Source organism: Spermophilus citellus (genome assembly GCF_964194105.1).
Source record: "Spermophilus citellus genome assembly, chromosome: 16".
Taxonomy (NCBI): domain Eukaryota; kingdom Metazoa; phylum Chordata; class Mammalia; order Rodentia; family Sciuridae; genus Spermophilus; species Spermophilus citellus.
Genome location: NC_138196.1, coordinates 34,836,729 through 34,859,688, shown reverse-complemented (window position 1 = coordinate 34,859,688; position 22,960 = coordinate 34,836,729). Strand labels below are relative to the sequence as shown.

Below are 22,960 nucleotides of genomic sequence, written 5' to 3'. Positions count from 1 at the left end.
AAAACCATATGGAGTCTCCCCAGAAAACTAAAACTAGAACTGCCATATGATCCAGCAAACCCACACTGGGTATCAATCCAAAGGAAATGAAATCAATAGGTTGAAGAAACTTCTGCACTCCCATATTCATTGTAACACTATTCACAAAATCCAAGAAATAGAAGCTACCAAAGTGTTCGTAATCTAATAAACTGATAAGGAAAACATGGCACATAGACAAAATGGAATACCAAATACCCACAGAAAAATAATGAAATATTGTCATTTTCTACAGTATGGATGGAACTGGTGATCATTAAATAAGCTAGGCACAGAAAGACAAATACTGCATGATTTCAATCATGTGTGAAATCTAAAGTTTGATCTTATAGAAGTTGAAAGCATCAGTGTGGTTACCAGAAGCAAAAGAGAATAGAGAGGGAGGTAATAAGAAAATGTTGATTAATGGGTATTGAGTTGCAGTTAGAAGCAAAAATTTCTGGTGTGCTATTGTACAATAGGATCTGGAGTACATTTCAAAAAGCTAGAAGAAGGTATTTAAAAGTTTTCATCAGTATGATTACCCTACCAGTGTGACTCTACACCATGTTCAGCCAGAGGAAGAAGTTGCGCTTCATTTGTGTTCAATGTGTCAAAATGCATTCTACTGTCATGTATAACTAATTAGAAAAAAATTTAAAATAAAATAAAAATTAAAGGGTTTTAATCAGACAGAAATTATAAATATTTGAGGGGAGAGAGGAAAGCACAGCAAATAAAATTGGCAGCAACCTATATGTATACCTGACCTGATTTAATCATTATGCAGTGTATACATGTCAAAATATAACATGATACCATTAATATGTACAATTTTTTATTTTGCTATGTATCAGTTAAAATAAAATTGAATAAGTAAATACTCTGGAAAAAATGACCCTGCATGGCAATAATAATAACAAATTATTGAGAGTTAATTAAAATGTGGAGATAACAGGGATGATTGTGAAAATTGAATAGATATAATTCTTATAATACTACTATAATGTGGCTATATTGTTCATGAATTAGTATGCTATAGTCTAAAAGTAGATTTTAATCAGGTAAAGTGTTAATTTTAGCCATCAAAATGTACACTTAAAAAATAAAGAAAATATAATGTACATGTACAGTAGAATATTATGCAGTCATCAAAAGAATGGAGTCCTGTAATTTATGTTAACATGGATAAGCCTGGATAACATGATCATAAGTGAAAGAGATGAGGTACAGAAAGACAAACACTGCATGTTCTTACTCATATGTACATTTATCTCATAGAAGTAGAGAATAGAATAGTGGTTACCAGGGTCAGGGAAGGATTAGGGGGTATTATAAAGAGGTTGGTTAATGAGTATAAAAATATGGTTATAAGGAGTAAGTTAGAGTGTCCTATAGCACAAAAGAGTAACTATAGTTAAAAATAAATTTATAAAATATTTTAAAATAGCAAGACTAATGTATTTTGAAGATCCCTGGCATCTTATATATAAATTATAAATTTCTGACTTGACAGATATGCTAATACCCTGATTTGATAATTGAACATTGGAAACATGCATGGAAATATCACACTGTATCCCCCAAATGTGTAAAGTTTTATAAAATTAAAAATATGTATAATTTTGTATCAATTAAAATCAAAATAGTATTAAGAAAATCAATTGAAATACAGTATTAAATGTCCATATCTTGGGAGTAGGGTAGAGCACACTCCGCAGCATTTCCTAGCACAGTACTTAAACAACAGGAAGTCTGCACCTCGCCTAGGTGGGTGACTAATGGAATTCACTCAAATTCAAATTGGACAGCAAAATACTTATAGAAACACAGAAAGTCAGAAACTTTGAACATAAAGCAAGAAATAGTACTTTGGAGGCCTGCCAGCTTAGATGACAGCAGTGGCTGTATTAGCAACCATCAGCCCATTGTAGAAGAGTTAGGAACCACAAGCAGAGAGAGAGGAAAATACAGCAAATAAAATTGGCAGCAAACTATAGAAAAAGGAGGGAGGTTGATCTTAACTGATCCAGAAATGGTAAGGAGGTTATTGAGTAAAAAGTGACCCAAATGGCTTGGCTGAGGAGCAGAAATTCTGGTAGGAACCCAAATTACTGTGACAAGAACCATTTTTAAGTGGCCACACCGCAGTGAGCAGAGGCAGGAGATTGGGAACTCATAAAGAAAGTTTCCAGCCTGACCTAGAAGTTACCCAGTATAGGGTCCAGACGGTGCCTGGACAAGTATTATTGAAATAGGCACAGAGAGGATCGTGCCTATGGTGATCCAGGTTTGGAATAGGGAGGAGAGAGAGCCCCATTTTTACTGGCATTTAAACTGAAATGATACCAGAGAGGTGCTTCTATTCCTGTTCAGGCCTGTTCCTGGGTAATTAATATCCATTGTGGTGGATATGTGAAGACTGTGGAGGATCAGACTCCTCACCTCTTATGTAGAAAGTTAGGGAGGCCCCTGAAACCCAGACATCCAGCAGAGATCAGCACTGCCCAGAAACAGGGCATGCGGATCAAATCTCAAATATACACCAACAGAATGCCAAAGGTCATCCAAGTTATCACATCTACTGGAACTTCCAATTTAGAACTCTGCACCAGCCCCACTACAGGAGTACATCATTTGACAACACTGCCCAGTTTATCTCATCCTACACCATGCAACAGGAACTTGAAAGCTACAACAAGCTTTGGCTCCTGCCAAAAGTGACATCTTGGTAAGAAACACAAAGAATTGAAATTGAACAACCTCAGTCACCCAAAGGCCAGAAAGTCCAGAAAATAAAGAAAATAAATAAATAAAGTACAAACAAAAAAAGAAAGGCACAAAAGCATAAGGAATGAGCATCCATCCTTGCCAACAGTTGTGATCACCTCAGCAGAAAAAAGTCCTTTATTTCTCATTAAGAATTTTTTTCCTATTCCCCTTTTTCCTATTTTTATTTTAACTTTTAATTTTTATTTTATTTTATTTTACTTTCTTCTAATCTACATGATTTTGTGTTTGTGTGTGTATGTGTGTGTGTGTCCTTAATACACTGATAGGTTCAAGGATATTTATCATACAATTTTCTTTCATGTTAATTTTTTTCTTTTTCACCTGTTTATTATTTAACCTTGCTTTGATTTTGGTGAAGCAAAATTTTACATAGGTCTGATTTGTTTTGATTTTATATTTATTTTTTCATACCTTGTTTTTTTCCTTTTATTATCCCTTTCCCACACTCTTCCTCTTCTAATATCCAGATTTTCCTGTACCCTCTTCCTCTCCTTGTTTATTTTAACTTAGTTAATTTTTACTTCTTCTTTTTTACAGTCATTATTTGCTACCTCTCTCTTGATTCTCCTCTGTTGATTTTTTAAATATTTCAGACTATCTCTTGCCTCCCTACTCTATTTTCTCTTCACATAATAAACTATAAATATACTATCTTATAGAATTATATATAGTATGTAATTCCTAGGCCATTTATATTCTGTGTTTATTAATAGAGTGGATGACATAAAAGATACCTGTTTGTTATTTAATGTCTAATTCATGGTTCTTTATTGTTGGTGCTGATGTTAAATTCTGATCTAACCATTGCTCTATGAGCAGCAATTAGTGTTACAAATGTCAAAATGGACACTGGACATCTATCTTAAGGCTGTACAACAGTTACTAACATTATTGTTATTCCTTGCTCACCCTTTCTCTAAGAGGTACTGGGAAAAGATTGGGATACTGCAAGTTTACCCAGCAGAGATCATAATGCTGAGCAACACTTACAACTCAGTCAAGTAACAACAAACCTCACTCCACACATGAACTAGCCTCTCTCAAGCCTCAACAATACTTCAAAACAGACTAGAGGAAACAAAACCACAAACCAAAACCAAGGTCCTCAATAGGAATAACACTGGGAGAACTCAGGTCCCACTCCTGGATATCTACCATAAGCAAAACAGAAAATCCCTAGGGGGAAAAAATAACAACACACCGAAGAGGACAAGCATAAAAGAGGAAGAGAAATTCATCCAAATCAATACACAAGTCCAGGACCTCTGAAAACATGAGAAAATAGGCAAAAAATCTCCTTCAAAAATTCATAATCTTCCAACAAAGGAAACTACATAATATGGAAGTGGATAAAATTACAGAAAAAAATTCTATAAAAATGAATTATTTAAATATTCCATGAACTAAAAAATATCTAAATAACAAATTAAGAAAGTAAATACAGGAGGTAAAGCAATTTCAACTATATATATATATATATATATATATATATATATATATATATATATATACATACATACATACAGATACTGAAAAGAAACCAACACAATCCTTCAAAATGAAAGACACAATGAATTGAATTAAAAATTCACTAAAAAGAAAATAAAACTTTAGGCCTTGAACTGAACTTCAGACAGGATATATGAACTTGAATACTCAGTGTGTAATAAAAGAAAAAAATAAGACTATGATCAAAATATACAAGAACTCTAGGACAACCTGAGAGTCACTGGGTTGAGAAGATGAAGATGAAGATGATGAAGAAGAAGATGATGAAGATGATGAAGAACAGCAGCAGCAGCAGCAACAACAACAACTTGGAGATACAGTCTGTAGGCATTAAGAACCTCTTCAATTAAATAATAGCAGATAATTTTATCAAGTTTAAAAATGAGATAGACATCCACATACCTCTCCAAAACATACCATAATCAAAATGCCTAACAGAAAATAAGGAAAGAATATCAAAATCTGGAAGAGAAAAATGTCAGGTCACATTCAGAAGCAAACCAGTATGAGTCGCTTCTGAATTTTCAATTCAGACCCTGAAATTAGAAGAGTCATTCCAAGCCCTAAAAGAAAACAATTGCCAGCCAAGATTGCCATGCCCAGCAAAGTTCCCTTTGAAATCTAAACAAGATATATACAGAGATAAAAAAAATGTGCTCTATATATGTAATAAGGATCGTAATGCATTCCACTGTTGTCGTGTATTTAAAAATAATAATAAAATCAATAAAAAACAAAACTAAACAAAAAAGCAAACAATAAAAATATAAAAAGAAATATAAGAAATGAAAACTTCCCATGACAAGAATAAGCTAAAAGAATTCATGACCATGAAGCCAGCACTACAAAGAATATCCAAAGATAAAACTGCAGTCAGAGGAACACAAAAACAAATCCCAAATCTCCCAAATAGAGGAAGATTGATAGAAGAGTAATATATTAAATGATAATTAAGACATAATTAAATATCACCAAAAAAATCAAAATGGCAGGAAACCACAAATACTTATCCTTACTACACTGGAAGCAAATAATCTCAACTCCTCAATTAAAAGATACAGATTAGCAGAATGGATCTAAAAACAAGAGCTGACTATATGCTGTTTGCAAGAGACTCCTTTCATAGGCAAAGACACTGACAGGCTGAAGTTAAAAGGATGAAATAAAATATTTCATGTACATGGAGTTCAAAAAAAAGCAGGAATAGCTATTATTATTTTTAAATCTAGCAAAGCATATTTCAAACAAAAATTCATCAGAAGAAACAAAGAATTCCACTACACCCTAGTAAAGAGAATAATATAAGAAGATAAAACAAGAATAAATATATGTGCCCTAAATATCAGTGTAACTAATTACTTAAAAAAATACTACCTGATATTAAATCCTCAATAAACCCTAATATAATAACATTGGATGATTCCAACACATCCTATCACCAATAGACAGGTAATAAAAACATAAAATCAATAAAGATATTTTCAGCCTAAATAATATTATAAATCAAATGAACCTAACAGACATCCACAGAATATTCCATTCCCAAAACAGCTGAATTTACCTTTTTCTCAGCAGCTCATGGAATCTTTTCCAAAATAGACCATATTGTAGGTCACACTGTAAACCAAAACTACAAAAACATAAATATGATCCAATTCATTCAATTAGGTCACAAAGAAATAAAACTAGAAATCAATAGCAAGAACAATAATAGAAACAACATGAACACATGGAAATTGAACATTACTCTTTTAAATGAAGGATAGATCAAAGAAGAAATCAAGAAATTCTTGGGAACAAACAAGAACAGATATATCAAACTCTCTTGGACAGTACAAAGGCAGTTCTAAGAGGAAATATTAAAGAATTAAATGCCTACATTAAAAAATAGAGAGATCCCATATAAATAAGCTTATGCTCCAAATCAAGTCCTTAGAAAAGGAAACACAAGTTATTCCAAAATCATTAGATGACAGGAAATAATTAAGATCAGAGCTAAAATTAATGAAATTGAGAAAAAAATATGTAAAAACAATGCAATTATTTAATGTTAGTTTTAAAAAAATAAGACTGATAAACCTTTAGCCAAACCATCCAAAATAAAGAGAGAGAAGACACAATGGACAAAATTAGACATAAGAAAAGACACTTCCCAAATCCAGAGGATCATTTAAAACTATTTTGAAAATTTATACTTCAACAAACTGGTCAATCTAGAAGACACTGACAAATTTCTAGACAGATATGACCTCTCCAAACTGATCCATAAAGATATATAAAACCTAAACATATCAAGTAATGAAATTGAAACATTAATTAAAACTCTTCCATCAAAGAGAACTCCAATACTGGATGGAGTCTCAGCTGAGTTCTATCAGACCTTTAAAGAAGTTCTTATCATAACTTTAAACCCCATTCTTTCTTAAATTATTCCATAAAATTTGAAAAGAAACCCTCCTAAGGACATTCTATAAAGCCAGTATGACCCTGGTAACAAAATTAGACAAAGATACATCAAGGAAACACAACTACAGATCAATATCTCTGATTCACATAGATGCAAAAATCCTTAATAAAATATTAGAAAACCACATTCAAAAATACATCAAGAGGATAATAAACCATGACCAAGTGAATTCCATTTCAGGGATATAAAGTTGATTCAACATATGCAAATCAATAAATGTAATTTACCACTAAATAGAATTAAGGACAAGAATCACATGATTTTCTCAATAAATTCAGAAAAGGCCTCTAATAAAATCCAGCACCCATTTTTGTAAAAAATTCTAGAGATAACAGAGATAGATGTGACTTATCTCAGCAATATAAAGACCATCTATGACAAACCCAAATGACAAAGCCAACATCATAATTAATGGAGAGAAGATGACAGCATTCTATCTAAAATCAAGAACAAGATAAGGTTGTCCACTCTCACCACTTCCACTCAATATAGTTCTTGAAACTCTAGCCGGAGCAATCAGATAAGAGAAAAAAATTAAAGGGATAAAAATATAATAAGAAATTATTAAATTATCTCTGTTTGCTGATGACATGATTTTCTATCTAGATGACCCAAAATACTCTACAACAAGATTTGTAGAGCCGACAAATTCATGAAAATAGCAAGATACAAGATCAACGCCCATAAATAAATAGCTTTCCTATACTCCAACAGTGATTTTACTGAGAAAAAAATCAAGAAACCCCTCTCATTTATAATAATCTTTAAAAAATGGATATTACTCTAACCAAGAAAATGAAAGGTATATACAATGAAAATTATAGATCACTGAAAAAAGAAATTCAATAAGACCTTAGAAAAAGGAAAGAGCTCCCAAATTCTTGGATAGGCATAATTAACATTGTCAAAATGGCCATACTACTATATATAATATTTGAATGAAACTAGATCCCTATCTCTGATCCTGCACAAAAAGTCAAATCAAAATGGATCAAAGACTTGGGAATTAGACCAGAAACCTTACAATTGCTAGAAGAAAATAGAGTAAACACTCTATCATATTGATGCTAGCACTGACTTCCTTAACAAGACCCCTAAAGCTAAAGAAATAAAACCAAGAATAAATAAGCGGGATGCTATCAAATTAAAAAGCTTCTGCACAGCAAAAGAAACAATTAAAAGCATAAAGAGAGAGTCTACAGGACAGGATAAAATCTTTTCCAGTTACTTCTCTGACAGGGGATTATTATCCAGAACATATAAAAAACTGAAAAAAAAAACACCAAAAAATCCCAATCAATAAATGGACAAAAAAACTAAATGGGTGTTTCTCAAAAGAAAAAACACAAATGGCCAACAAATATATGAAAAAAAAATGTTCAACACCTCTTAACTGTTATGTGCCAAGCTATATGGGCAATGACCAAACACACTCCATTTTACCTTGATACTGCATGTCATGTAAGAAATGCTTCTCCCATGGGAACACCTTGCCTCTGTACCCATCAATAGTTGCTTAGCATAGCATGTTTGGCAACACAAAATGGCAATTCTTATGCAATGTAAAATTATTCTCTTTTTGGTTCCCATTTTTCTTGGACATAGTACCCAGTCAGAGAATGATTTTCTAGATGTCAGTAACCATTCTTTAGCTTATACTCAACTAGGGTTGTTTTGACTCACTTCCCCTTCTGCTGATGGTTTTAGAGCTTGATGTTTATTTATGGTCTTGAATCATAGCAACAGCCACTTATGATTAATGTACTGATATGCTTTATTTATGGTATAAAAGGTTTACTCAAACTCTAAAGGGGATCGAAGGATGCAGACTTGCAGCCTGCGCCTTGCCCCACTAGCTGGTGAATCCTGATCACCAACTCGTGAAAAAGGTTTCCATCTCCTGCTTTAAGATAAACTCGGTGATTTATTGCAATTTTGCCATGATATAACAATCACGGGAATGCAAATCAAAACTACACTAAGATTTCATCTCACTCCAGTCAGAATAGTAATTATCAAAAATACAAATAATAATAAATGCTAGCAAGGATGTGAGAGAAAAGGTACACTCATACATTCCTGGTGGGACTACAAATTGTGCAAATACTCTACAAAGCAGTATGGAGATTCCTCAGGAAACTAGGAATGGAACCAGTGTATGACCCAGCTAGCCCACTTCTTGGCATTTATCTAATAGAACTAAAATTAATCAATACAGACACTTCAATGTTTATAGAAGCACAATTCACAAGAGTCAATTATGAAATCAACCCAGATGCATCAATAGATAAATGGAGTAAGAAATTATGGTATATATACCCAATGGAGTTTTACTCAATCTTAAATAAGAATGAAATAATGGTGTTTGCTGGCAAATGGATAGAAATGGAGAACATTATGCTAATTTAAAATAGGTCAGTCTCAGAAAATCAAGAGTTGAACATTTTCTCTCATATGTGGAAGCTAAGCAAAATAATAAAAAAGAAGGAGGGGAGAATCAGATATCATGAAGATATGGGAAAGATGAGTACAGTAAAACATCAAGAGGGAGAAAGGAGGAATAGGAAAGGGAATGAAATATGGAATGATTTTTTAATCATGCTATGTGCATATATAAATATACCACAGGGTATTTCACCTTTATGTACAAGTAGAAAGAGCCAATAAAAAAATAAAAAATAGATTAGCAAAAGAAAGATTAGTAGAGTATGAAAAGGAGAATGGGAGGAGAGAAGAGAGGAAAAAAGGGGGGGGGAACATGTACTGAAACTAAATTCCATGCATGTACATTTTTGCCAGGATGAACACAACTATTATGTATAAATATAATGCTGTAATAAAAAATAATTTCTTAAATAAAAAATTTTAAAAAGGTACAAAGTTTCAGTTATGCATAAGAGATAAGTTCAAGAGATCAGAAGTACAGACATGTAACTACAGTAAACAATACTGTAATTCAATATTTAAATTTACTAAGTATACTTGTTAAGTTTTTTAAATAAAAAATGGTAACTCTGAAATGATGACTATTCTAATTAACTTGATAGTGGTAAATATCTCACAATGTATACATACATGAAAACATAAAGTCATATATACCTAAAGATATACAATTTTGTCAACTGTACTTCAATAAAGATGAAAAATTAATATATATGTTGATAATATTTTACATCTATATAAAATATATATGTTTATATATATTCATATACATGCAGCATATATAGCCTTGGTAATATTAATATCAATTGTGAAGGCCAACTATTTAGATGTAACCAAAAAATTACCTTTTCCAAACCAGACTTCACACTTTGCATCCAGATCATGACAGTCTCCTTCATAACAAAAAAACTTATTTTGTTTGCAAGTATGTCCATTTTGTACAAATATGTCTTGTGGACAACTTGGTGAAATTCCATTGCAAACCTCAGCTATATCACATTCAGGGTGTACTACAGGTCTGCATATAGTACCTGCTGCTGACAACTAATAGAAATTAAAATATAAAAAGAAAAGTATTTCATGTAACATTGTTGTATTTGTCAATATTTCAAAAGTGTGTCAATTATTTATAATGTTTACTCATTGTCCAAGACATTTTTTAGTATAAATCATTATTCCAACATTAAAAATTAATTGAATGCTATCAATTAAAACAGGAGATGAGACATATAAGAAAAAGTGGATATAATGAAAGCCAAAATTTTATTTGTGCTTTCAGTACAAGGAACAAAAAAAAATCACATTTAGCCTTGGAAAATGATTTCTTTTGAAAAAATAATATTTTAATTAAAAGTCAATTTCCAAATATTATATATGTATGTATTGAAACCACTATTTGTAAGTATTCCATACTTACAAACATACCACAATACTTATAAACATTCTTTGATAAACATGAAACATAAATAACTGAGAATGAAGGAAGGGAAACAGAAGAATGATTTATGGAAGCAGTTCAACCTTGGGGGATATTAATGAAGAAGCAGCACTGCAGTCTTTCTCCTGAATTATATTTCTCCTGAATTATATAATATTATTATAATTATATTAATTGTTGCATATATAAAATTCTGAAAACATATGTAAAGAGTCAAGTGAGCACCTATCATACTTGATTATTTCAAGTCAACACTAAGAATATTACAGACTAAGAATGTAACCTAGAATGAAAACATTCTAGGAAAAACATAAATTAAGCACAGTCAATTAAAGACAGTCAATAAGACAGGACCCATGGTAGATAGTTCAACAGAGACATTCTCTTATGGGAATCTTGTTACAAAAGTAATTGAAGAACTGAAAAGAACAAAATGGAACAGCAGTCAACATCTTTACCACATAAGCTAAAATGTGACTTTTTTAAGTCAAATGATCTTTGAATAAAAAATTCACCGTTTAAATTTTTTTTCTTTAGGCACTATTTGTAAACTGTACCATTTAGTGACTTCTATTTCTTAAACATGTATGGAAAATTAATGTAATTTTCAACTGCATGTGTACAGATACTTATCACAACCAGTAACATTTTTTTATTTATAAAACCCTAAATACTGGATAGAGTGAAAGAATAATTGTTCCTTTCAGTGAAGATCTTCTACATTGAAGAATTTTATAATAACTGTAAATCAAGGCTTAAAAACAACTGCATCAGGTTAGTGGGGAAATTAGTATTAGAAAGTGATCGCAACACCTAACAAAAATGAATAGATCAGAAATATAATTCTGAATTTATTATCTCTTTATTTATTAAGGTCACTTATCCTGACTTAACTATAGCTCTACATGTCCTAATGTATCCTATACATGATTCAATGTGCTTGTAAAATTTTTGTCAACTTAAATCTTACTTGACAGTTACTGCAGCACGGTCCTGTGTCACATTGCGATCCTTGTTTCAGAATACAGTTTGCAGGATCACAGCAGCTAGCAGGACCACATTGCTATAAATGAATGGAATTCACAAGTAAAAATACACGATAATAAAAATTTTGATAGAAGCTACATTCTCTGAGCTTGTTCTTAATTTTGAGGAAGGAAATGAATGTTATCAACATTTATTAATTTTAGCATTCCTAAACATTTTTTAAACATTAGTGTAAGACTTTTACTTTAGATTATAACAGAGTATCTGATATTCCACTTATCTTCCTATCCAAATAGAAAACCAGGAAAATAAATGGAGGCATTTTCCAATAGTATCAGACCATGATGATCTCAGTGACTTAAAAATACAAAGATGGCTGAAGTCACTGAATTAGTGGAACAGATTATTGTTAACAGTGAGACACCTAAGAAAATAGCTCTAGATTTCTACATAGAAGACATTTTTGCACAGGTTTAAAATATACTAGACACTGCAGATAAACAGGTGAACTTGAAGAAGCAGTAATAAAAATACTCAAACAGAAATAAAGGAAAAGGAAAAAATCAGAGTCCCCACTAATAGTAAGACAATATCAACACTCTAATATGTGTGTGATTGGAGTTAAAAACTAGGAAAAGGTGAGAGGGTAAAGTTAGTTTTTGTTGAAATTTTACCAAATGTTACCAAATACACTAAAATCTTACACATCCAGGAAACTCATCTAAGTCCAAGCAGGATAAACATCAATAGAACTATACACATGTACATCTTGTTCAGCTGCTAAAACCAAAGCTAAAAAGAATATTTTGAAAACAGCCAGAAAAAAAATTCATGCACAAGAAAATAATAGTGATGATTACTACTGACTTTTGATCAGAACTAAAATAAGCATGAAGAATATAAAATATCCTCTTTAAGAAAACGAAAGAAAAAATTATTAGCTCATAATTCTACAAATAATGAACATGCCTTTTAAATATGAATATTAAGTAAAAATATTTTCAGGCAAATAAACAGAACATTTCTTGCTAATTATTCTGCCCTGTAAAAACTACATGAAAGAGTATATTCTAAATGTTCTTACCACAAAAACATAAGTATGTGAAGTGATAGATTTGCTAACTAGTTTGATTAAAATTCCCAAATGTGAGCATATGCCAAAACATCACATTGTATCCCATAAATAGATTATTTTTCAATTAAAAATAAAATTAAGAAATAAATGACCAATAACAACAAAAGAATATGCTTTTCTTCATTAATGTCATCAAGAAAATACAAATAAAAACATGACAAAACTGCTGAAAAGATTGACAACATCAAGTGGTGATGAGATATAAAGGAACTAACAGTTTTATGTTGCTGACAGGAGTATAAAATGACATAACAATTTTGTAAAATATTTTGCAATTTCTTATAAACACTTACTATAGGACACAGCAATTCTACTCTTAGGAATCAAGGATAATGGACCAATATTTTTAACAACTCAAAAGTCCATTAGCAGGTGAATGGAAAAATATTGTGGTATATCCATAAAATGACATATCACTCAAAATAAAACAAAACTATGGTGACATGCAACAACATGAATGAATCTCAAAAATGCTTTATAATACATGCTATATCATTCCATTTTAATGATTTCCAGAATCAAAGAAAACCAAAAATATCAGAAGCAGAACTGGGAAATACTAGAGAAGCATAAGCAAACTTTGGGAATGATGAAAATAATCTGTCTTAGTTGTACAGTAGTTATATACATTTGTTGAAGTTCAACCTGTCCACTTAAAATGGGTGCATATTAATACTTGTAGACTGTACCTCAATAAAACTTTTTAATAGAAATAAGAGTAAAGAGGAAGGACTCATTCTACCACAGGGTAAAACATAGTAATTAAAAGAATACAATGGTGCATACAAGTAATTCAGACCCATCTATGTGCCAAGCTCTAATGTCATTTCTGCCTTGTAATCAGGGACACATGGCATACTGCTGAGAGATTAATCTTCAATAAATGTATATAAAATAGCTGAAGGAAAAGCAAAGATTTGGAAACACATATTTGGTTGGAATAAAAATGCTTATTCTAAATTCCTCTTTACCCATTATCAATAGATTTTGCATTACATTTTAAATTTGTTCAAGAATTTTCAACCTGTAAAACCTAGACAGTATTTTCTTTTATGTACTTCAACATGATTCACTTACTATCAGTGTTCTACATGATACTCAGACATATTTGAGAAATACAACATTTACAAAACAAGATATTAACGAAAATAAAAAAATTATTCATCAATTTTTTTAGTTATCAGACTTACTTCTTCAGTACCACAATCGCAGGCTTCATTTTCCTCCACTTGGCCATTGCCACAAACTGGTCTTGGATTTACTTGCATTAGAGGTTTATTCTGAAGACATTTGGCACCCATACTTTCAATGAAATTTTTGAAAGCCCTTATACTGCAATTGCTAAAACTCTTCACACCAGTGGTTTGCCTAAAGGTGATTCATATAATGTCATGGTCAGTACACTTCAGAAAACATATTCTATATCATATAAGTTACATTCAAAATGTTAAATTTAATAGGAAACAACAAATGTTCATAAGAAATGTTCATAATTGGGCTGAAGTTGTGGCTCAGTGGTAGAGTGCTCGCCTAGCATGCACAAAGCACTGGGTTTGGTCCTCAGCACTACATAAATGTAAAATAAAGATATTGTGTCCACCTAAAACTTAAAAATAATATTTTTTTAAAAAAAGAAATGTTCATAATTATTTGTGATGAGGTCATGTGACTCCATTGGAATATATATTTTTTACTAAAAAATTAAGTACAAACAATTAACAAAAATAATAGTAAATTTAACCTACCAATTAAAAAAAACAGAGGACTTGAGTAGAAATTGATCCAAATAAAAAGTTATACCAAATTAACGACAAACTTTATTAAACAAGCTATACTGTGCTAAGTACAGAAATTCCTCAAAGACCTCAAAGAAAATGTGCATTTATCAAAATTTTATGTACTTTTATCTATATAACACTAATAAGGATACTTTAGAGAATACTTCCAAAGGATGAATCAATGTGGGCACAGTACAATTCTGTAAAGCAAGGAGGAAACTACCATTTATTGAACACCTACTATGAGCCACATACTTAATACATGTGATTATTTAATCTACACCACTAACGAAGGAGGCTGGTGTTATCGGCATTTTCAAGAAATTGAAGTAGGTGAGATGCTAAAAACCTCAAAAGTCATAGAGTTTGTAAATCAAAGAATAAGTATTCAAATTTTTTTAATTGTACATATAATTGTGTGGTAAAATATGGTGTATAATTGTGTGGTAAAATATGGTATTTTGTCACATACATTAATTGTGGAATGCTTAAATAAAACTAACATGTTCCTCCCTTCACCTACTTATATTCTGCTATAGCAAGAACACTTCAAATCTACTCTCTTGGCAATTTTCAAGTATTGGCACTTTATTAATTATTGTCTCCATTCTGTACAAATTTACAATAACCAAGGTAGGAAGTCAGACTGAATGTCCAGCAATGGATGAATGGATAAAGCAAGTGTGGTATATACAGTTGGCCTTCCAACTGTATATATGGAACTGTAGGTTCCACATCCTCAGAGCCAACCAAGCTCAGGTAGAAAATATTTTTAAAAGCTTGTGTGTATTGAACATGCACAGAATTTGTTTTGTATTTATTCCCTACACAATACAATATGACAATTTTTATGCAGCATTTACTTTGTGTTCAGTATTTTAACTAATCTAGAGATGATTTGAAGTTTATAGAAGGATGTGTATAAGTTATATGCAAATGAAAGTTGAGTATCCCTTATCCACAAAGCTAGAGAAGTATTTCAGATTTTGGATTTTTTCAGATTTTAGAACATTTGCACATGGGACCCAGATCTACATACAAAAAAGCAAAGTAGAATGGTGGTTACCAAGGGCTGAGAACTGGGGAGGGGAATGAGGAGACATTGATCACACCATCATTTATGACTTCAAGTTCAGGTATTTTTACCCAACAATTCATTTTTTTAACATTACATAATTCAATAAAATATTTCCTGAAATACTAATGTTACATATTATTTTACTATGAACTTTAAATTTTGTTGATTGTATCTTCAAAATTGAAATTTTAAGAAAAATTTTAATTCAAAACTATTTCATTTTATTACCTAAAAAATAGGGAAAATAATGTCATTTACTTCATAAGGTTGTTGTGAGAATTGAATATTATCAAATAAGTGAAGTATCTAATTCAACTCTCTGGTTTTATTAACATATTGAAGATTATTGGTGATATTGATATTGACGTCTCATTCTTTGCATAATAGTTTCTACCTCAAACTAACCTAAAAGAAAAACTAAAATTCTGGCTAAAATATTTTTAAAAATTGTTATAGCCTGCCAACATAGTTTTAAAGATCCTTACTAATTTCTTGCATAAAATACATGGAGATTTGGCAGCTAAATAACCATGCATCCAATGCACTCTCACTTAGGCTTTTTGTATCCCAGGGACTTTTTTAAAAAGCAAATTAGATGGAAATATTTGTCTTACCTCCATGCCTTTTTAAAGAGCTAACATATAATAATGTATGAGAAATGCAAAAGTGTCTATATATATATATATATATATATATATATATATATATATATATATAAATGGTATTTTTAGGTTTCGTAAAAAGCAAGATAAACACAAGATATTTGTGAGAAATTGGTGATTATATATGAAAGTATTTTAAACATCACAAAGTACCATACAAATATAAAGGTTTATTAATACAGATTCAAAACCCAGGTTGGCCACAAACTAGCTATCTGACCATATGTAATTATCTTTTTTATAACTCAAGTTTCTTAAATATAAGAAGGGATATAGCAGAACCTGAACTATAGGGTTATAGTAAGAATCAAATAAATTAATAAGTGTAAAGTTCTTGGAATGGTCTCTAGCACATATTAAGTACAATGTAAATATATTATCTTTATTATCATTAACTCTGGGTGATCTACAGAAAACATTTATTCATAGCATATTTAAGCATAGGCCAAATGAAGAGTAATTCTCATATTTTTTGATATACATGTACAGTCCATTTATCCATCCAGATGGATGACATATATACTATAAGTAATATATCCATATAAGGACATGTTGTATGTGTATGTGTTGGTATACTTTTTGGAGATAATCTGTAATATAATTATATGTGTATATACAAGTATATGTTTTTAATTGTTATATTTATAGAACATATGAGTTAACCCTTAGATGGTACTTAGAAGTAACTTTAATAAAGAATATGTGTTCAAAAATTAACACCTAGTCTCACTTTCAATTTTTTAGTAGTTCTTTAGTAATGACTAGGTCAAACTTATCATAGGCCATTTTTACAAACAAAAACTGTAATATACTAAAAACATGTGCTCTTGTCCAATGAATTATTTTGGGAATACTGGTAAATTTAGAAATTACCATCACATACTTATAGGTTCTACAATTTTTTCTCATTTGTTCTTATATCACCCTTAAAAATAAGAGAATAGGAATAATTATTCACAAAGATGAGAAAAGTAAGTCTAAACAAGGTTAAAGAATTTGTTTAAAGTTACACAAACATCATATATTTGATAGTGGTCTCGTACTAAGACTTCTCATTCTAAAAATTCTAAAATTCTAAAAATTCTACCTAAAAGGAAAAAAAAATTGTTGTAGCCTTCTAACATATTTTTAAAGATCCTTACTCATTGCTTTCATACAATACATATCCTACAAAAAATACCCTTGCTGATACATATTTTAATTGCTATCCTTGACTTAATTTGCTATCCTTGATTGTCTTTAATGGTATACCTCATTCCATACTACTCTTACATGTTAATGTTTTATAGTGAACTTTATCCCTTTATAGCTCATTTGAGCTATGAGTACTATATTTAAAACAGAATAAACATAACCAATAAATAAATCTATTTTAAAAACTTACATAGCTTCTAAATTCATTGCACAGATGGCTTCTGAACACTGACATTTCTTTGGATCATCATATGATATTCCCAGACTGAGTCCCAGCATTTGGGCAAAAATAACTGAAAACGCATCCAAAGTTATGCCCTTGGGATACTACAGTAACAACAAAAAATTTAAATGAAAAGTATTTCTTTGAATAGTGGTTAGAAAAATATAAAACTTTTATAATTCTGAACATTTGTTTTTCGTATACAATACTTAAGGACAGAGAGATATGTTTCCTTGGAGAGAAGAGATGCTAAAACTCTTATGAAATTTCAGTGAGATACAGGAACATTGAGTCAATGCTAATCTTTACTATAATGTAACATTTGAACACCTAACAAAATTCTTAAGTAGCTACCATAACTATATAAAAGGACTATTTTAATTAAAAATTTTTTCATTAGATTTTTGGCTATATGAACCATAGTCTTTAATTCATTCAATTTCATACAACAACTCTGGTATTTATGTAGGATTAGATATCTACATGATCTCCTACTAGCCCATGAAATGGCCAAATAACAAAATTACTCAATGTGATTGTGTTTTCTGCTTCCTTCTAGGACCCACAATGACATAGTGATTGTTAGCAGAAGAAGCCACATAAAATATAGACCCTCTAGACAGCATTCCTAAATTAGGCTGATCACATCAAATCAGTGCACAGATAACTTTCTTACCCAGGAGAAATAAGATACTGGTAATATTGGTAAATTTACATGGTATACAATACATCAGGATTTCTCAAATTAAGACCAAAGTTGGCATAGAATAAGATATAGGTGGGAGCTAAGTAAAGCCATTTAATTGCTAATGTGTCAATAGTGATAATTAAGTTTTTAAGTCAACTTGCAAAAATACTGGCTTATGGAGATCAGGTGTTCAAAGGACCTGGTTTCAAATCCACCTAAGAGTGGATACAAAAGAACTGCAGATGGGGATGGGATTGTGGCTCAGTGGTAGTGTGCTTGCCTAGCATACATGAGGTACTGGGTTCTATCCTAAGCACCACATAAAAATAAAGATATGTGTACCCCTAAAACTAACTAACTAAATAAATATTTTATAAAAGAGCCTATTATTATTTCATAAATTCCAGAATTATGCCTAGAATAAAAATATGAAACAATTCCCATATTGGTCCCTAACAAATGGAACTGAGAACTATTATGATGAGGAGGGCAATAGGAAGACCCAAAATGCTCCCAAGATGATAAATCAAAAGTAATATGATTTTCCTAGGGATATTATATAAACTAGTATTATCATCAAAGTTTGAAATTATAGGATTACTGATACATATAACATCATCATTTAACTCACTTGTATACAAAAGCCAAGTGAAAGATGGAGAATAAATGCAAAACTAATTTGGTGGATATTTGCAATACAGTATCTTTACTGGGAAAAATCAACATGGTCTCTGAAACTGGTATGCAGAAACTGACCTAGTAATTTCCTTTTTTTAATCCATCAGCAATAAAAACAACCAAAATTAGTTTGCCATCAGTAAAGGTAAAATCATAGGGATCAGTAAGTGCTATACTCATCCTTATGCCTATGTCAACTCTCCCCATCTGCTTGCTATACTATACCAGAGAGATTGTCTTTATAGCCCACACAGCATATATGGCTCCACTGTCTTGATGTACAGTAAATTGATGTGCAAATGTTTTAGTAAAATATATGTATTATGGAGAGTGGGAAGTAAAATCCATAACACTTAGTAATCTACCACAGCAGTTAAGTTCATTTGGGTGCAGTGGTTGGCATCCTATCAAGGTACTCTTATAAAAGTAGACACATATTTCTGTATTTCATGTATCCCACTATAATAAAATGGAATTATATGTTTGAAGGCCTTATTTGGATATTAAAGGCAACATATGCCAAGTTTCTCTGAACAATGTGCCAGGTATTCCATTACAGCTTCTGGCTCAAAACTTGTCCTAGTAAAGGTAAACTTGACCGTGAAACATTAAGCAACCTTGACCTGAATGTCTCATCATGAAATAGATATTATCTGATCCACAAACCATCAAGTAGGATATTCACAGCAATACTTCATTGAATAGGTTTAGAAAGAACAAGTAAACTGCACAAGCAGGTGTTTCAGAATGCCAATGTATTGTGCTTCTTTTGCTGCCTCTCTCACAACTCTTTATGACTTTGAGCAGATGCCCATTATTAAAAGAGAAGGCAAAATCATGGGCTTAATCTATAACTAGGTCAGCAAGATACACTACCAACAGCCAGAAGTAGAATTTAAAGCCTTATTCAAAAGACCAAGTGGAAGTTGAACATGACAGCTAATCCCTGCAGTAACAGCTGCCTGGGAGGCTGATGCAGAAGGATTTCAAGTTTGAAGCTAGCTTGAGCAAAATAGTAAGACACTGACTCAGAACAAAACAAAACAAACAAAAAAATGTTCAAGTCAGCCTAAATTCAAGCAGTAACTTAATGTAATGGAATACCTGGCACATGTTACTTAAAAAGAGAGATGGTTGGCTTTGCATGGCTTCCTACAGAATGAAGCACCCTACCTGCCAGTGATGAGCCCCCACTATAGCACTATGTTGGATTAGCCAGTCAACTGTAGATAGATTCATTACATTGAATCATTCTTTCACCAGAGAGAAAGATTTGTTTTCACATATTGCCTGTCTGCACTGTTTCTACCAATATTTACCTATATTGACAGAATGTCTAGCACTTCTGATTCTCAGTTCAGATCAGGGTCACATTTTGTGGCACAGTATTTATGGAAGTGGATTCACTACTACAGGATTTGCTTGTCACATGTCTCATAACCCAGAAGCACTTGGCTTACTAGAATGGCATTATGGCTGGTTCAGGACTCACTTGTGGAACCAGCTAAGAGACCACATCCTGAGAGCTGGGAAACATGTTACTAAAATTACCCTAAATCAGCAGCCAAAATTTGGTGCAATCTGCCCTGTAGCATTAGGCATGAGACTGAGAACATAGGAGGCAATGGTGAGGGTGCCCCTTTAAGTATAAAACCAAAAAACAAACAAACAAAAATACTAAGCAATTCATATTTTCTGTTTTGGGGACCTTGAACTCTATATATTTGTGTATTAGTACCTGTGGGAAGAATTCTTTCACCAGGGGAACATATTCATGACACCATTGAATTAGATACTTAAGAGAGTCCAATGGATGTTTTAGGCTCTTTAATGACACTGAATAGACAGGGAGAGAAAGGAATCACTGAATAGGATAGATCTAAAAGGAAATTTTGTTGGTGCTATATAATGACACCAAGTAGTTGTTGTCAAAATAACAAAGAGAAAACTAGCAAAGACTCATATCCCACATGACAAATACCACAGGATTCATATATCCCACAGGACAAATAACCCAATCAAGCTAAGGGTCCTGGAGCAGGTAAGAGGAGTGTGGAATGTGGGGCAAAGGAAGAAGCTCTTCTGATTATTCACAACCAGGGACCAAGTGGGAACAGCACAGCAATAGTTTGTTTCCTTTTTACCTCCTAGTAACACATATAAACAACACTGGGGGGTGGAGCTAACTTTCTGGTTTCCGTTAGGAATAGGACTAAATTAATAATGTTAGTTAATGGGACTATGTTCAGGTTGATCATTTTTCATCTCGGCAAAGAACAGATGAAAGCCAACATGAGTGGACTGTGCTGAAGATATTCTTTTCACCCTTCTAGGTTCAGCTTCCACCATTCTCCACCCTGCTTGTGCCATGGAACACTGAATTGAGTGAACTACATCAATGGGCTTCCTTATCTTTTAGTTTTGCTCAATAAGGAGCAATAAGGAGGAAGGAGAACAGTGAGGTCAGGGAATTTGGTTACATGTGAAATGGCTGCATCCCTCAACTGAAGACTGGCTCCTTTCAAGCAGATCTTTCTACAAAGCTTCCTAATTGTTTTCTTTGCCGTGCAGAAGATTTTTTATTTGATGCCACCCCACTTATTGATTCTTGATTTTAGATCTTAAGTTGTAGGAGTCTTTTTGGGAAAGTCAGTGCCTGCACCACTATGTTGGACTGTTGATTTTATACTTTCTTCTGACAATTGCAGCATTTTGGGTCTAATTCATAATTCTTGTTACTCAGGATTGATTGCTTGACTATTATGAGTCTTTTATTCTTCCATGTAAATTTTAGGAGTGTTTTATTAATTGTGTGAAGAGTGTCACTGACATTTTGATGGGGATTGCATTGAATCTGTGGATTGCTTTTAGTAATTTGATCATTTGGGCAATATTAATTCTTCCTATCTAAGAACACAGGAAATCTTTTCATCTTCTAAGTTCTTCTCTAATTTCTTCCTTCAGTGTTCTATAATTTTAGCTAAAGAGGTTTTTCATTACCTTAATTAGACATATTCTCAATTATGTCTGTGTGTGTGTGTGTGTGTGTGTGTGTGTGTGTGTGTAAAGCTATTGTGAATAGAATTGTTTTCCTGATTTCTTTCTCAGCAGATTCAGTATGAAAGTATAGGGAAACTATTGATTTTTGTATGTTGATCTTGTAACCTGCTACTTTGGTGAAATTCTTTATCAGCTCTACAGTCAATCAGGTAGAAATATTTGGGTCTTCCCAGTATAGGTTCAGCTCCTCGGCAAACAGATAATTTGGCACTTTCTCAATTTTCATTCATTTAATTTACTTCCATTTCCTGATTACCCTGGCTAGAGTTTCAAAAACTTCAGTAGGAATTGTGAGAGGTGAGAGGGGACATCCTTGTCCTGTTTCCAATTTTAGAGGAAATGCTTTCAGTTTTTCTCCATTCAATATGATGCTGGCTTTGGTTTTGACATATATTACCTTTATGATGGTCAAATAAGTTACTTTTACCTCTAGTTTCTTCAGTATTTTTAATATAAATAGATGATGGATTTTTTCAAAGGCTTTATGGCATCTATTGAGATAATCCTGTGATTTCTGTCCTTAATTCTACATGTTATGAATCACATTTATTGATTAATGTATGCTGAACCAACTTTGCATCCCTAGGATGAATCCTACTTGATCATGGTGTGCAATCACTTTAGTGTGTTTTGAATGTGTATTATTAATAGTTTATTAAGGATTTTTGCATCCGTGTTCATCAGGGATATTGGCTTATGGTTTTCTTTCCTCAATGTATCTTTATCTGGTTTTGATATCAGGGTGACACTGCTTCATTATAATAATTTGGGAGTGTTCCTGTCTATTCCATGAAATAATTTAAGGCGGAC

General features: G+C 32.0%; 1 protein-coding gene across 1 annotated transcript in view; it reads right to left on the bottom strand.

The window, feature by feature from the left end:
• ADAM32 (ADAM metallopeptidase domain 32) overlaps positions 1-22,960 on the bottom strand; it is a gene marked incomplete at both ends in the record, with an annotated part of 184,409 nt that overhangs the window by 31,294 nt on the left and 130,155 nt on the right. The window contains 4 exons of the mRNA XM_081269654.1: positions 10,075-10,273; positions 11,638-11,730; positions 13,980-14,157; positions 17,692-17,828. Of these exons, the coding sequence (XP_081125780.1) occupies positions 10,075-10,273; positions 11,638-11,730; positions 13,980-14,157; positions 17,692-17,828 (607 nt within the window). The remainder of the gene's footprint in view (positions 1-10,074; positions 10,274-11,637; positions 11,731-13,979; positions 14,158-17,691; positions 17,829-22,960) is intronic.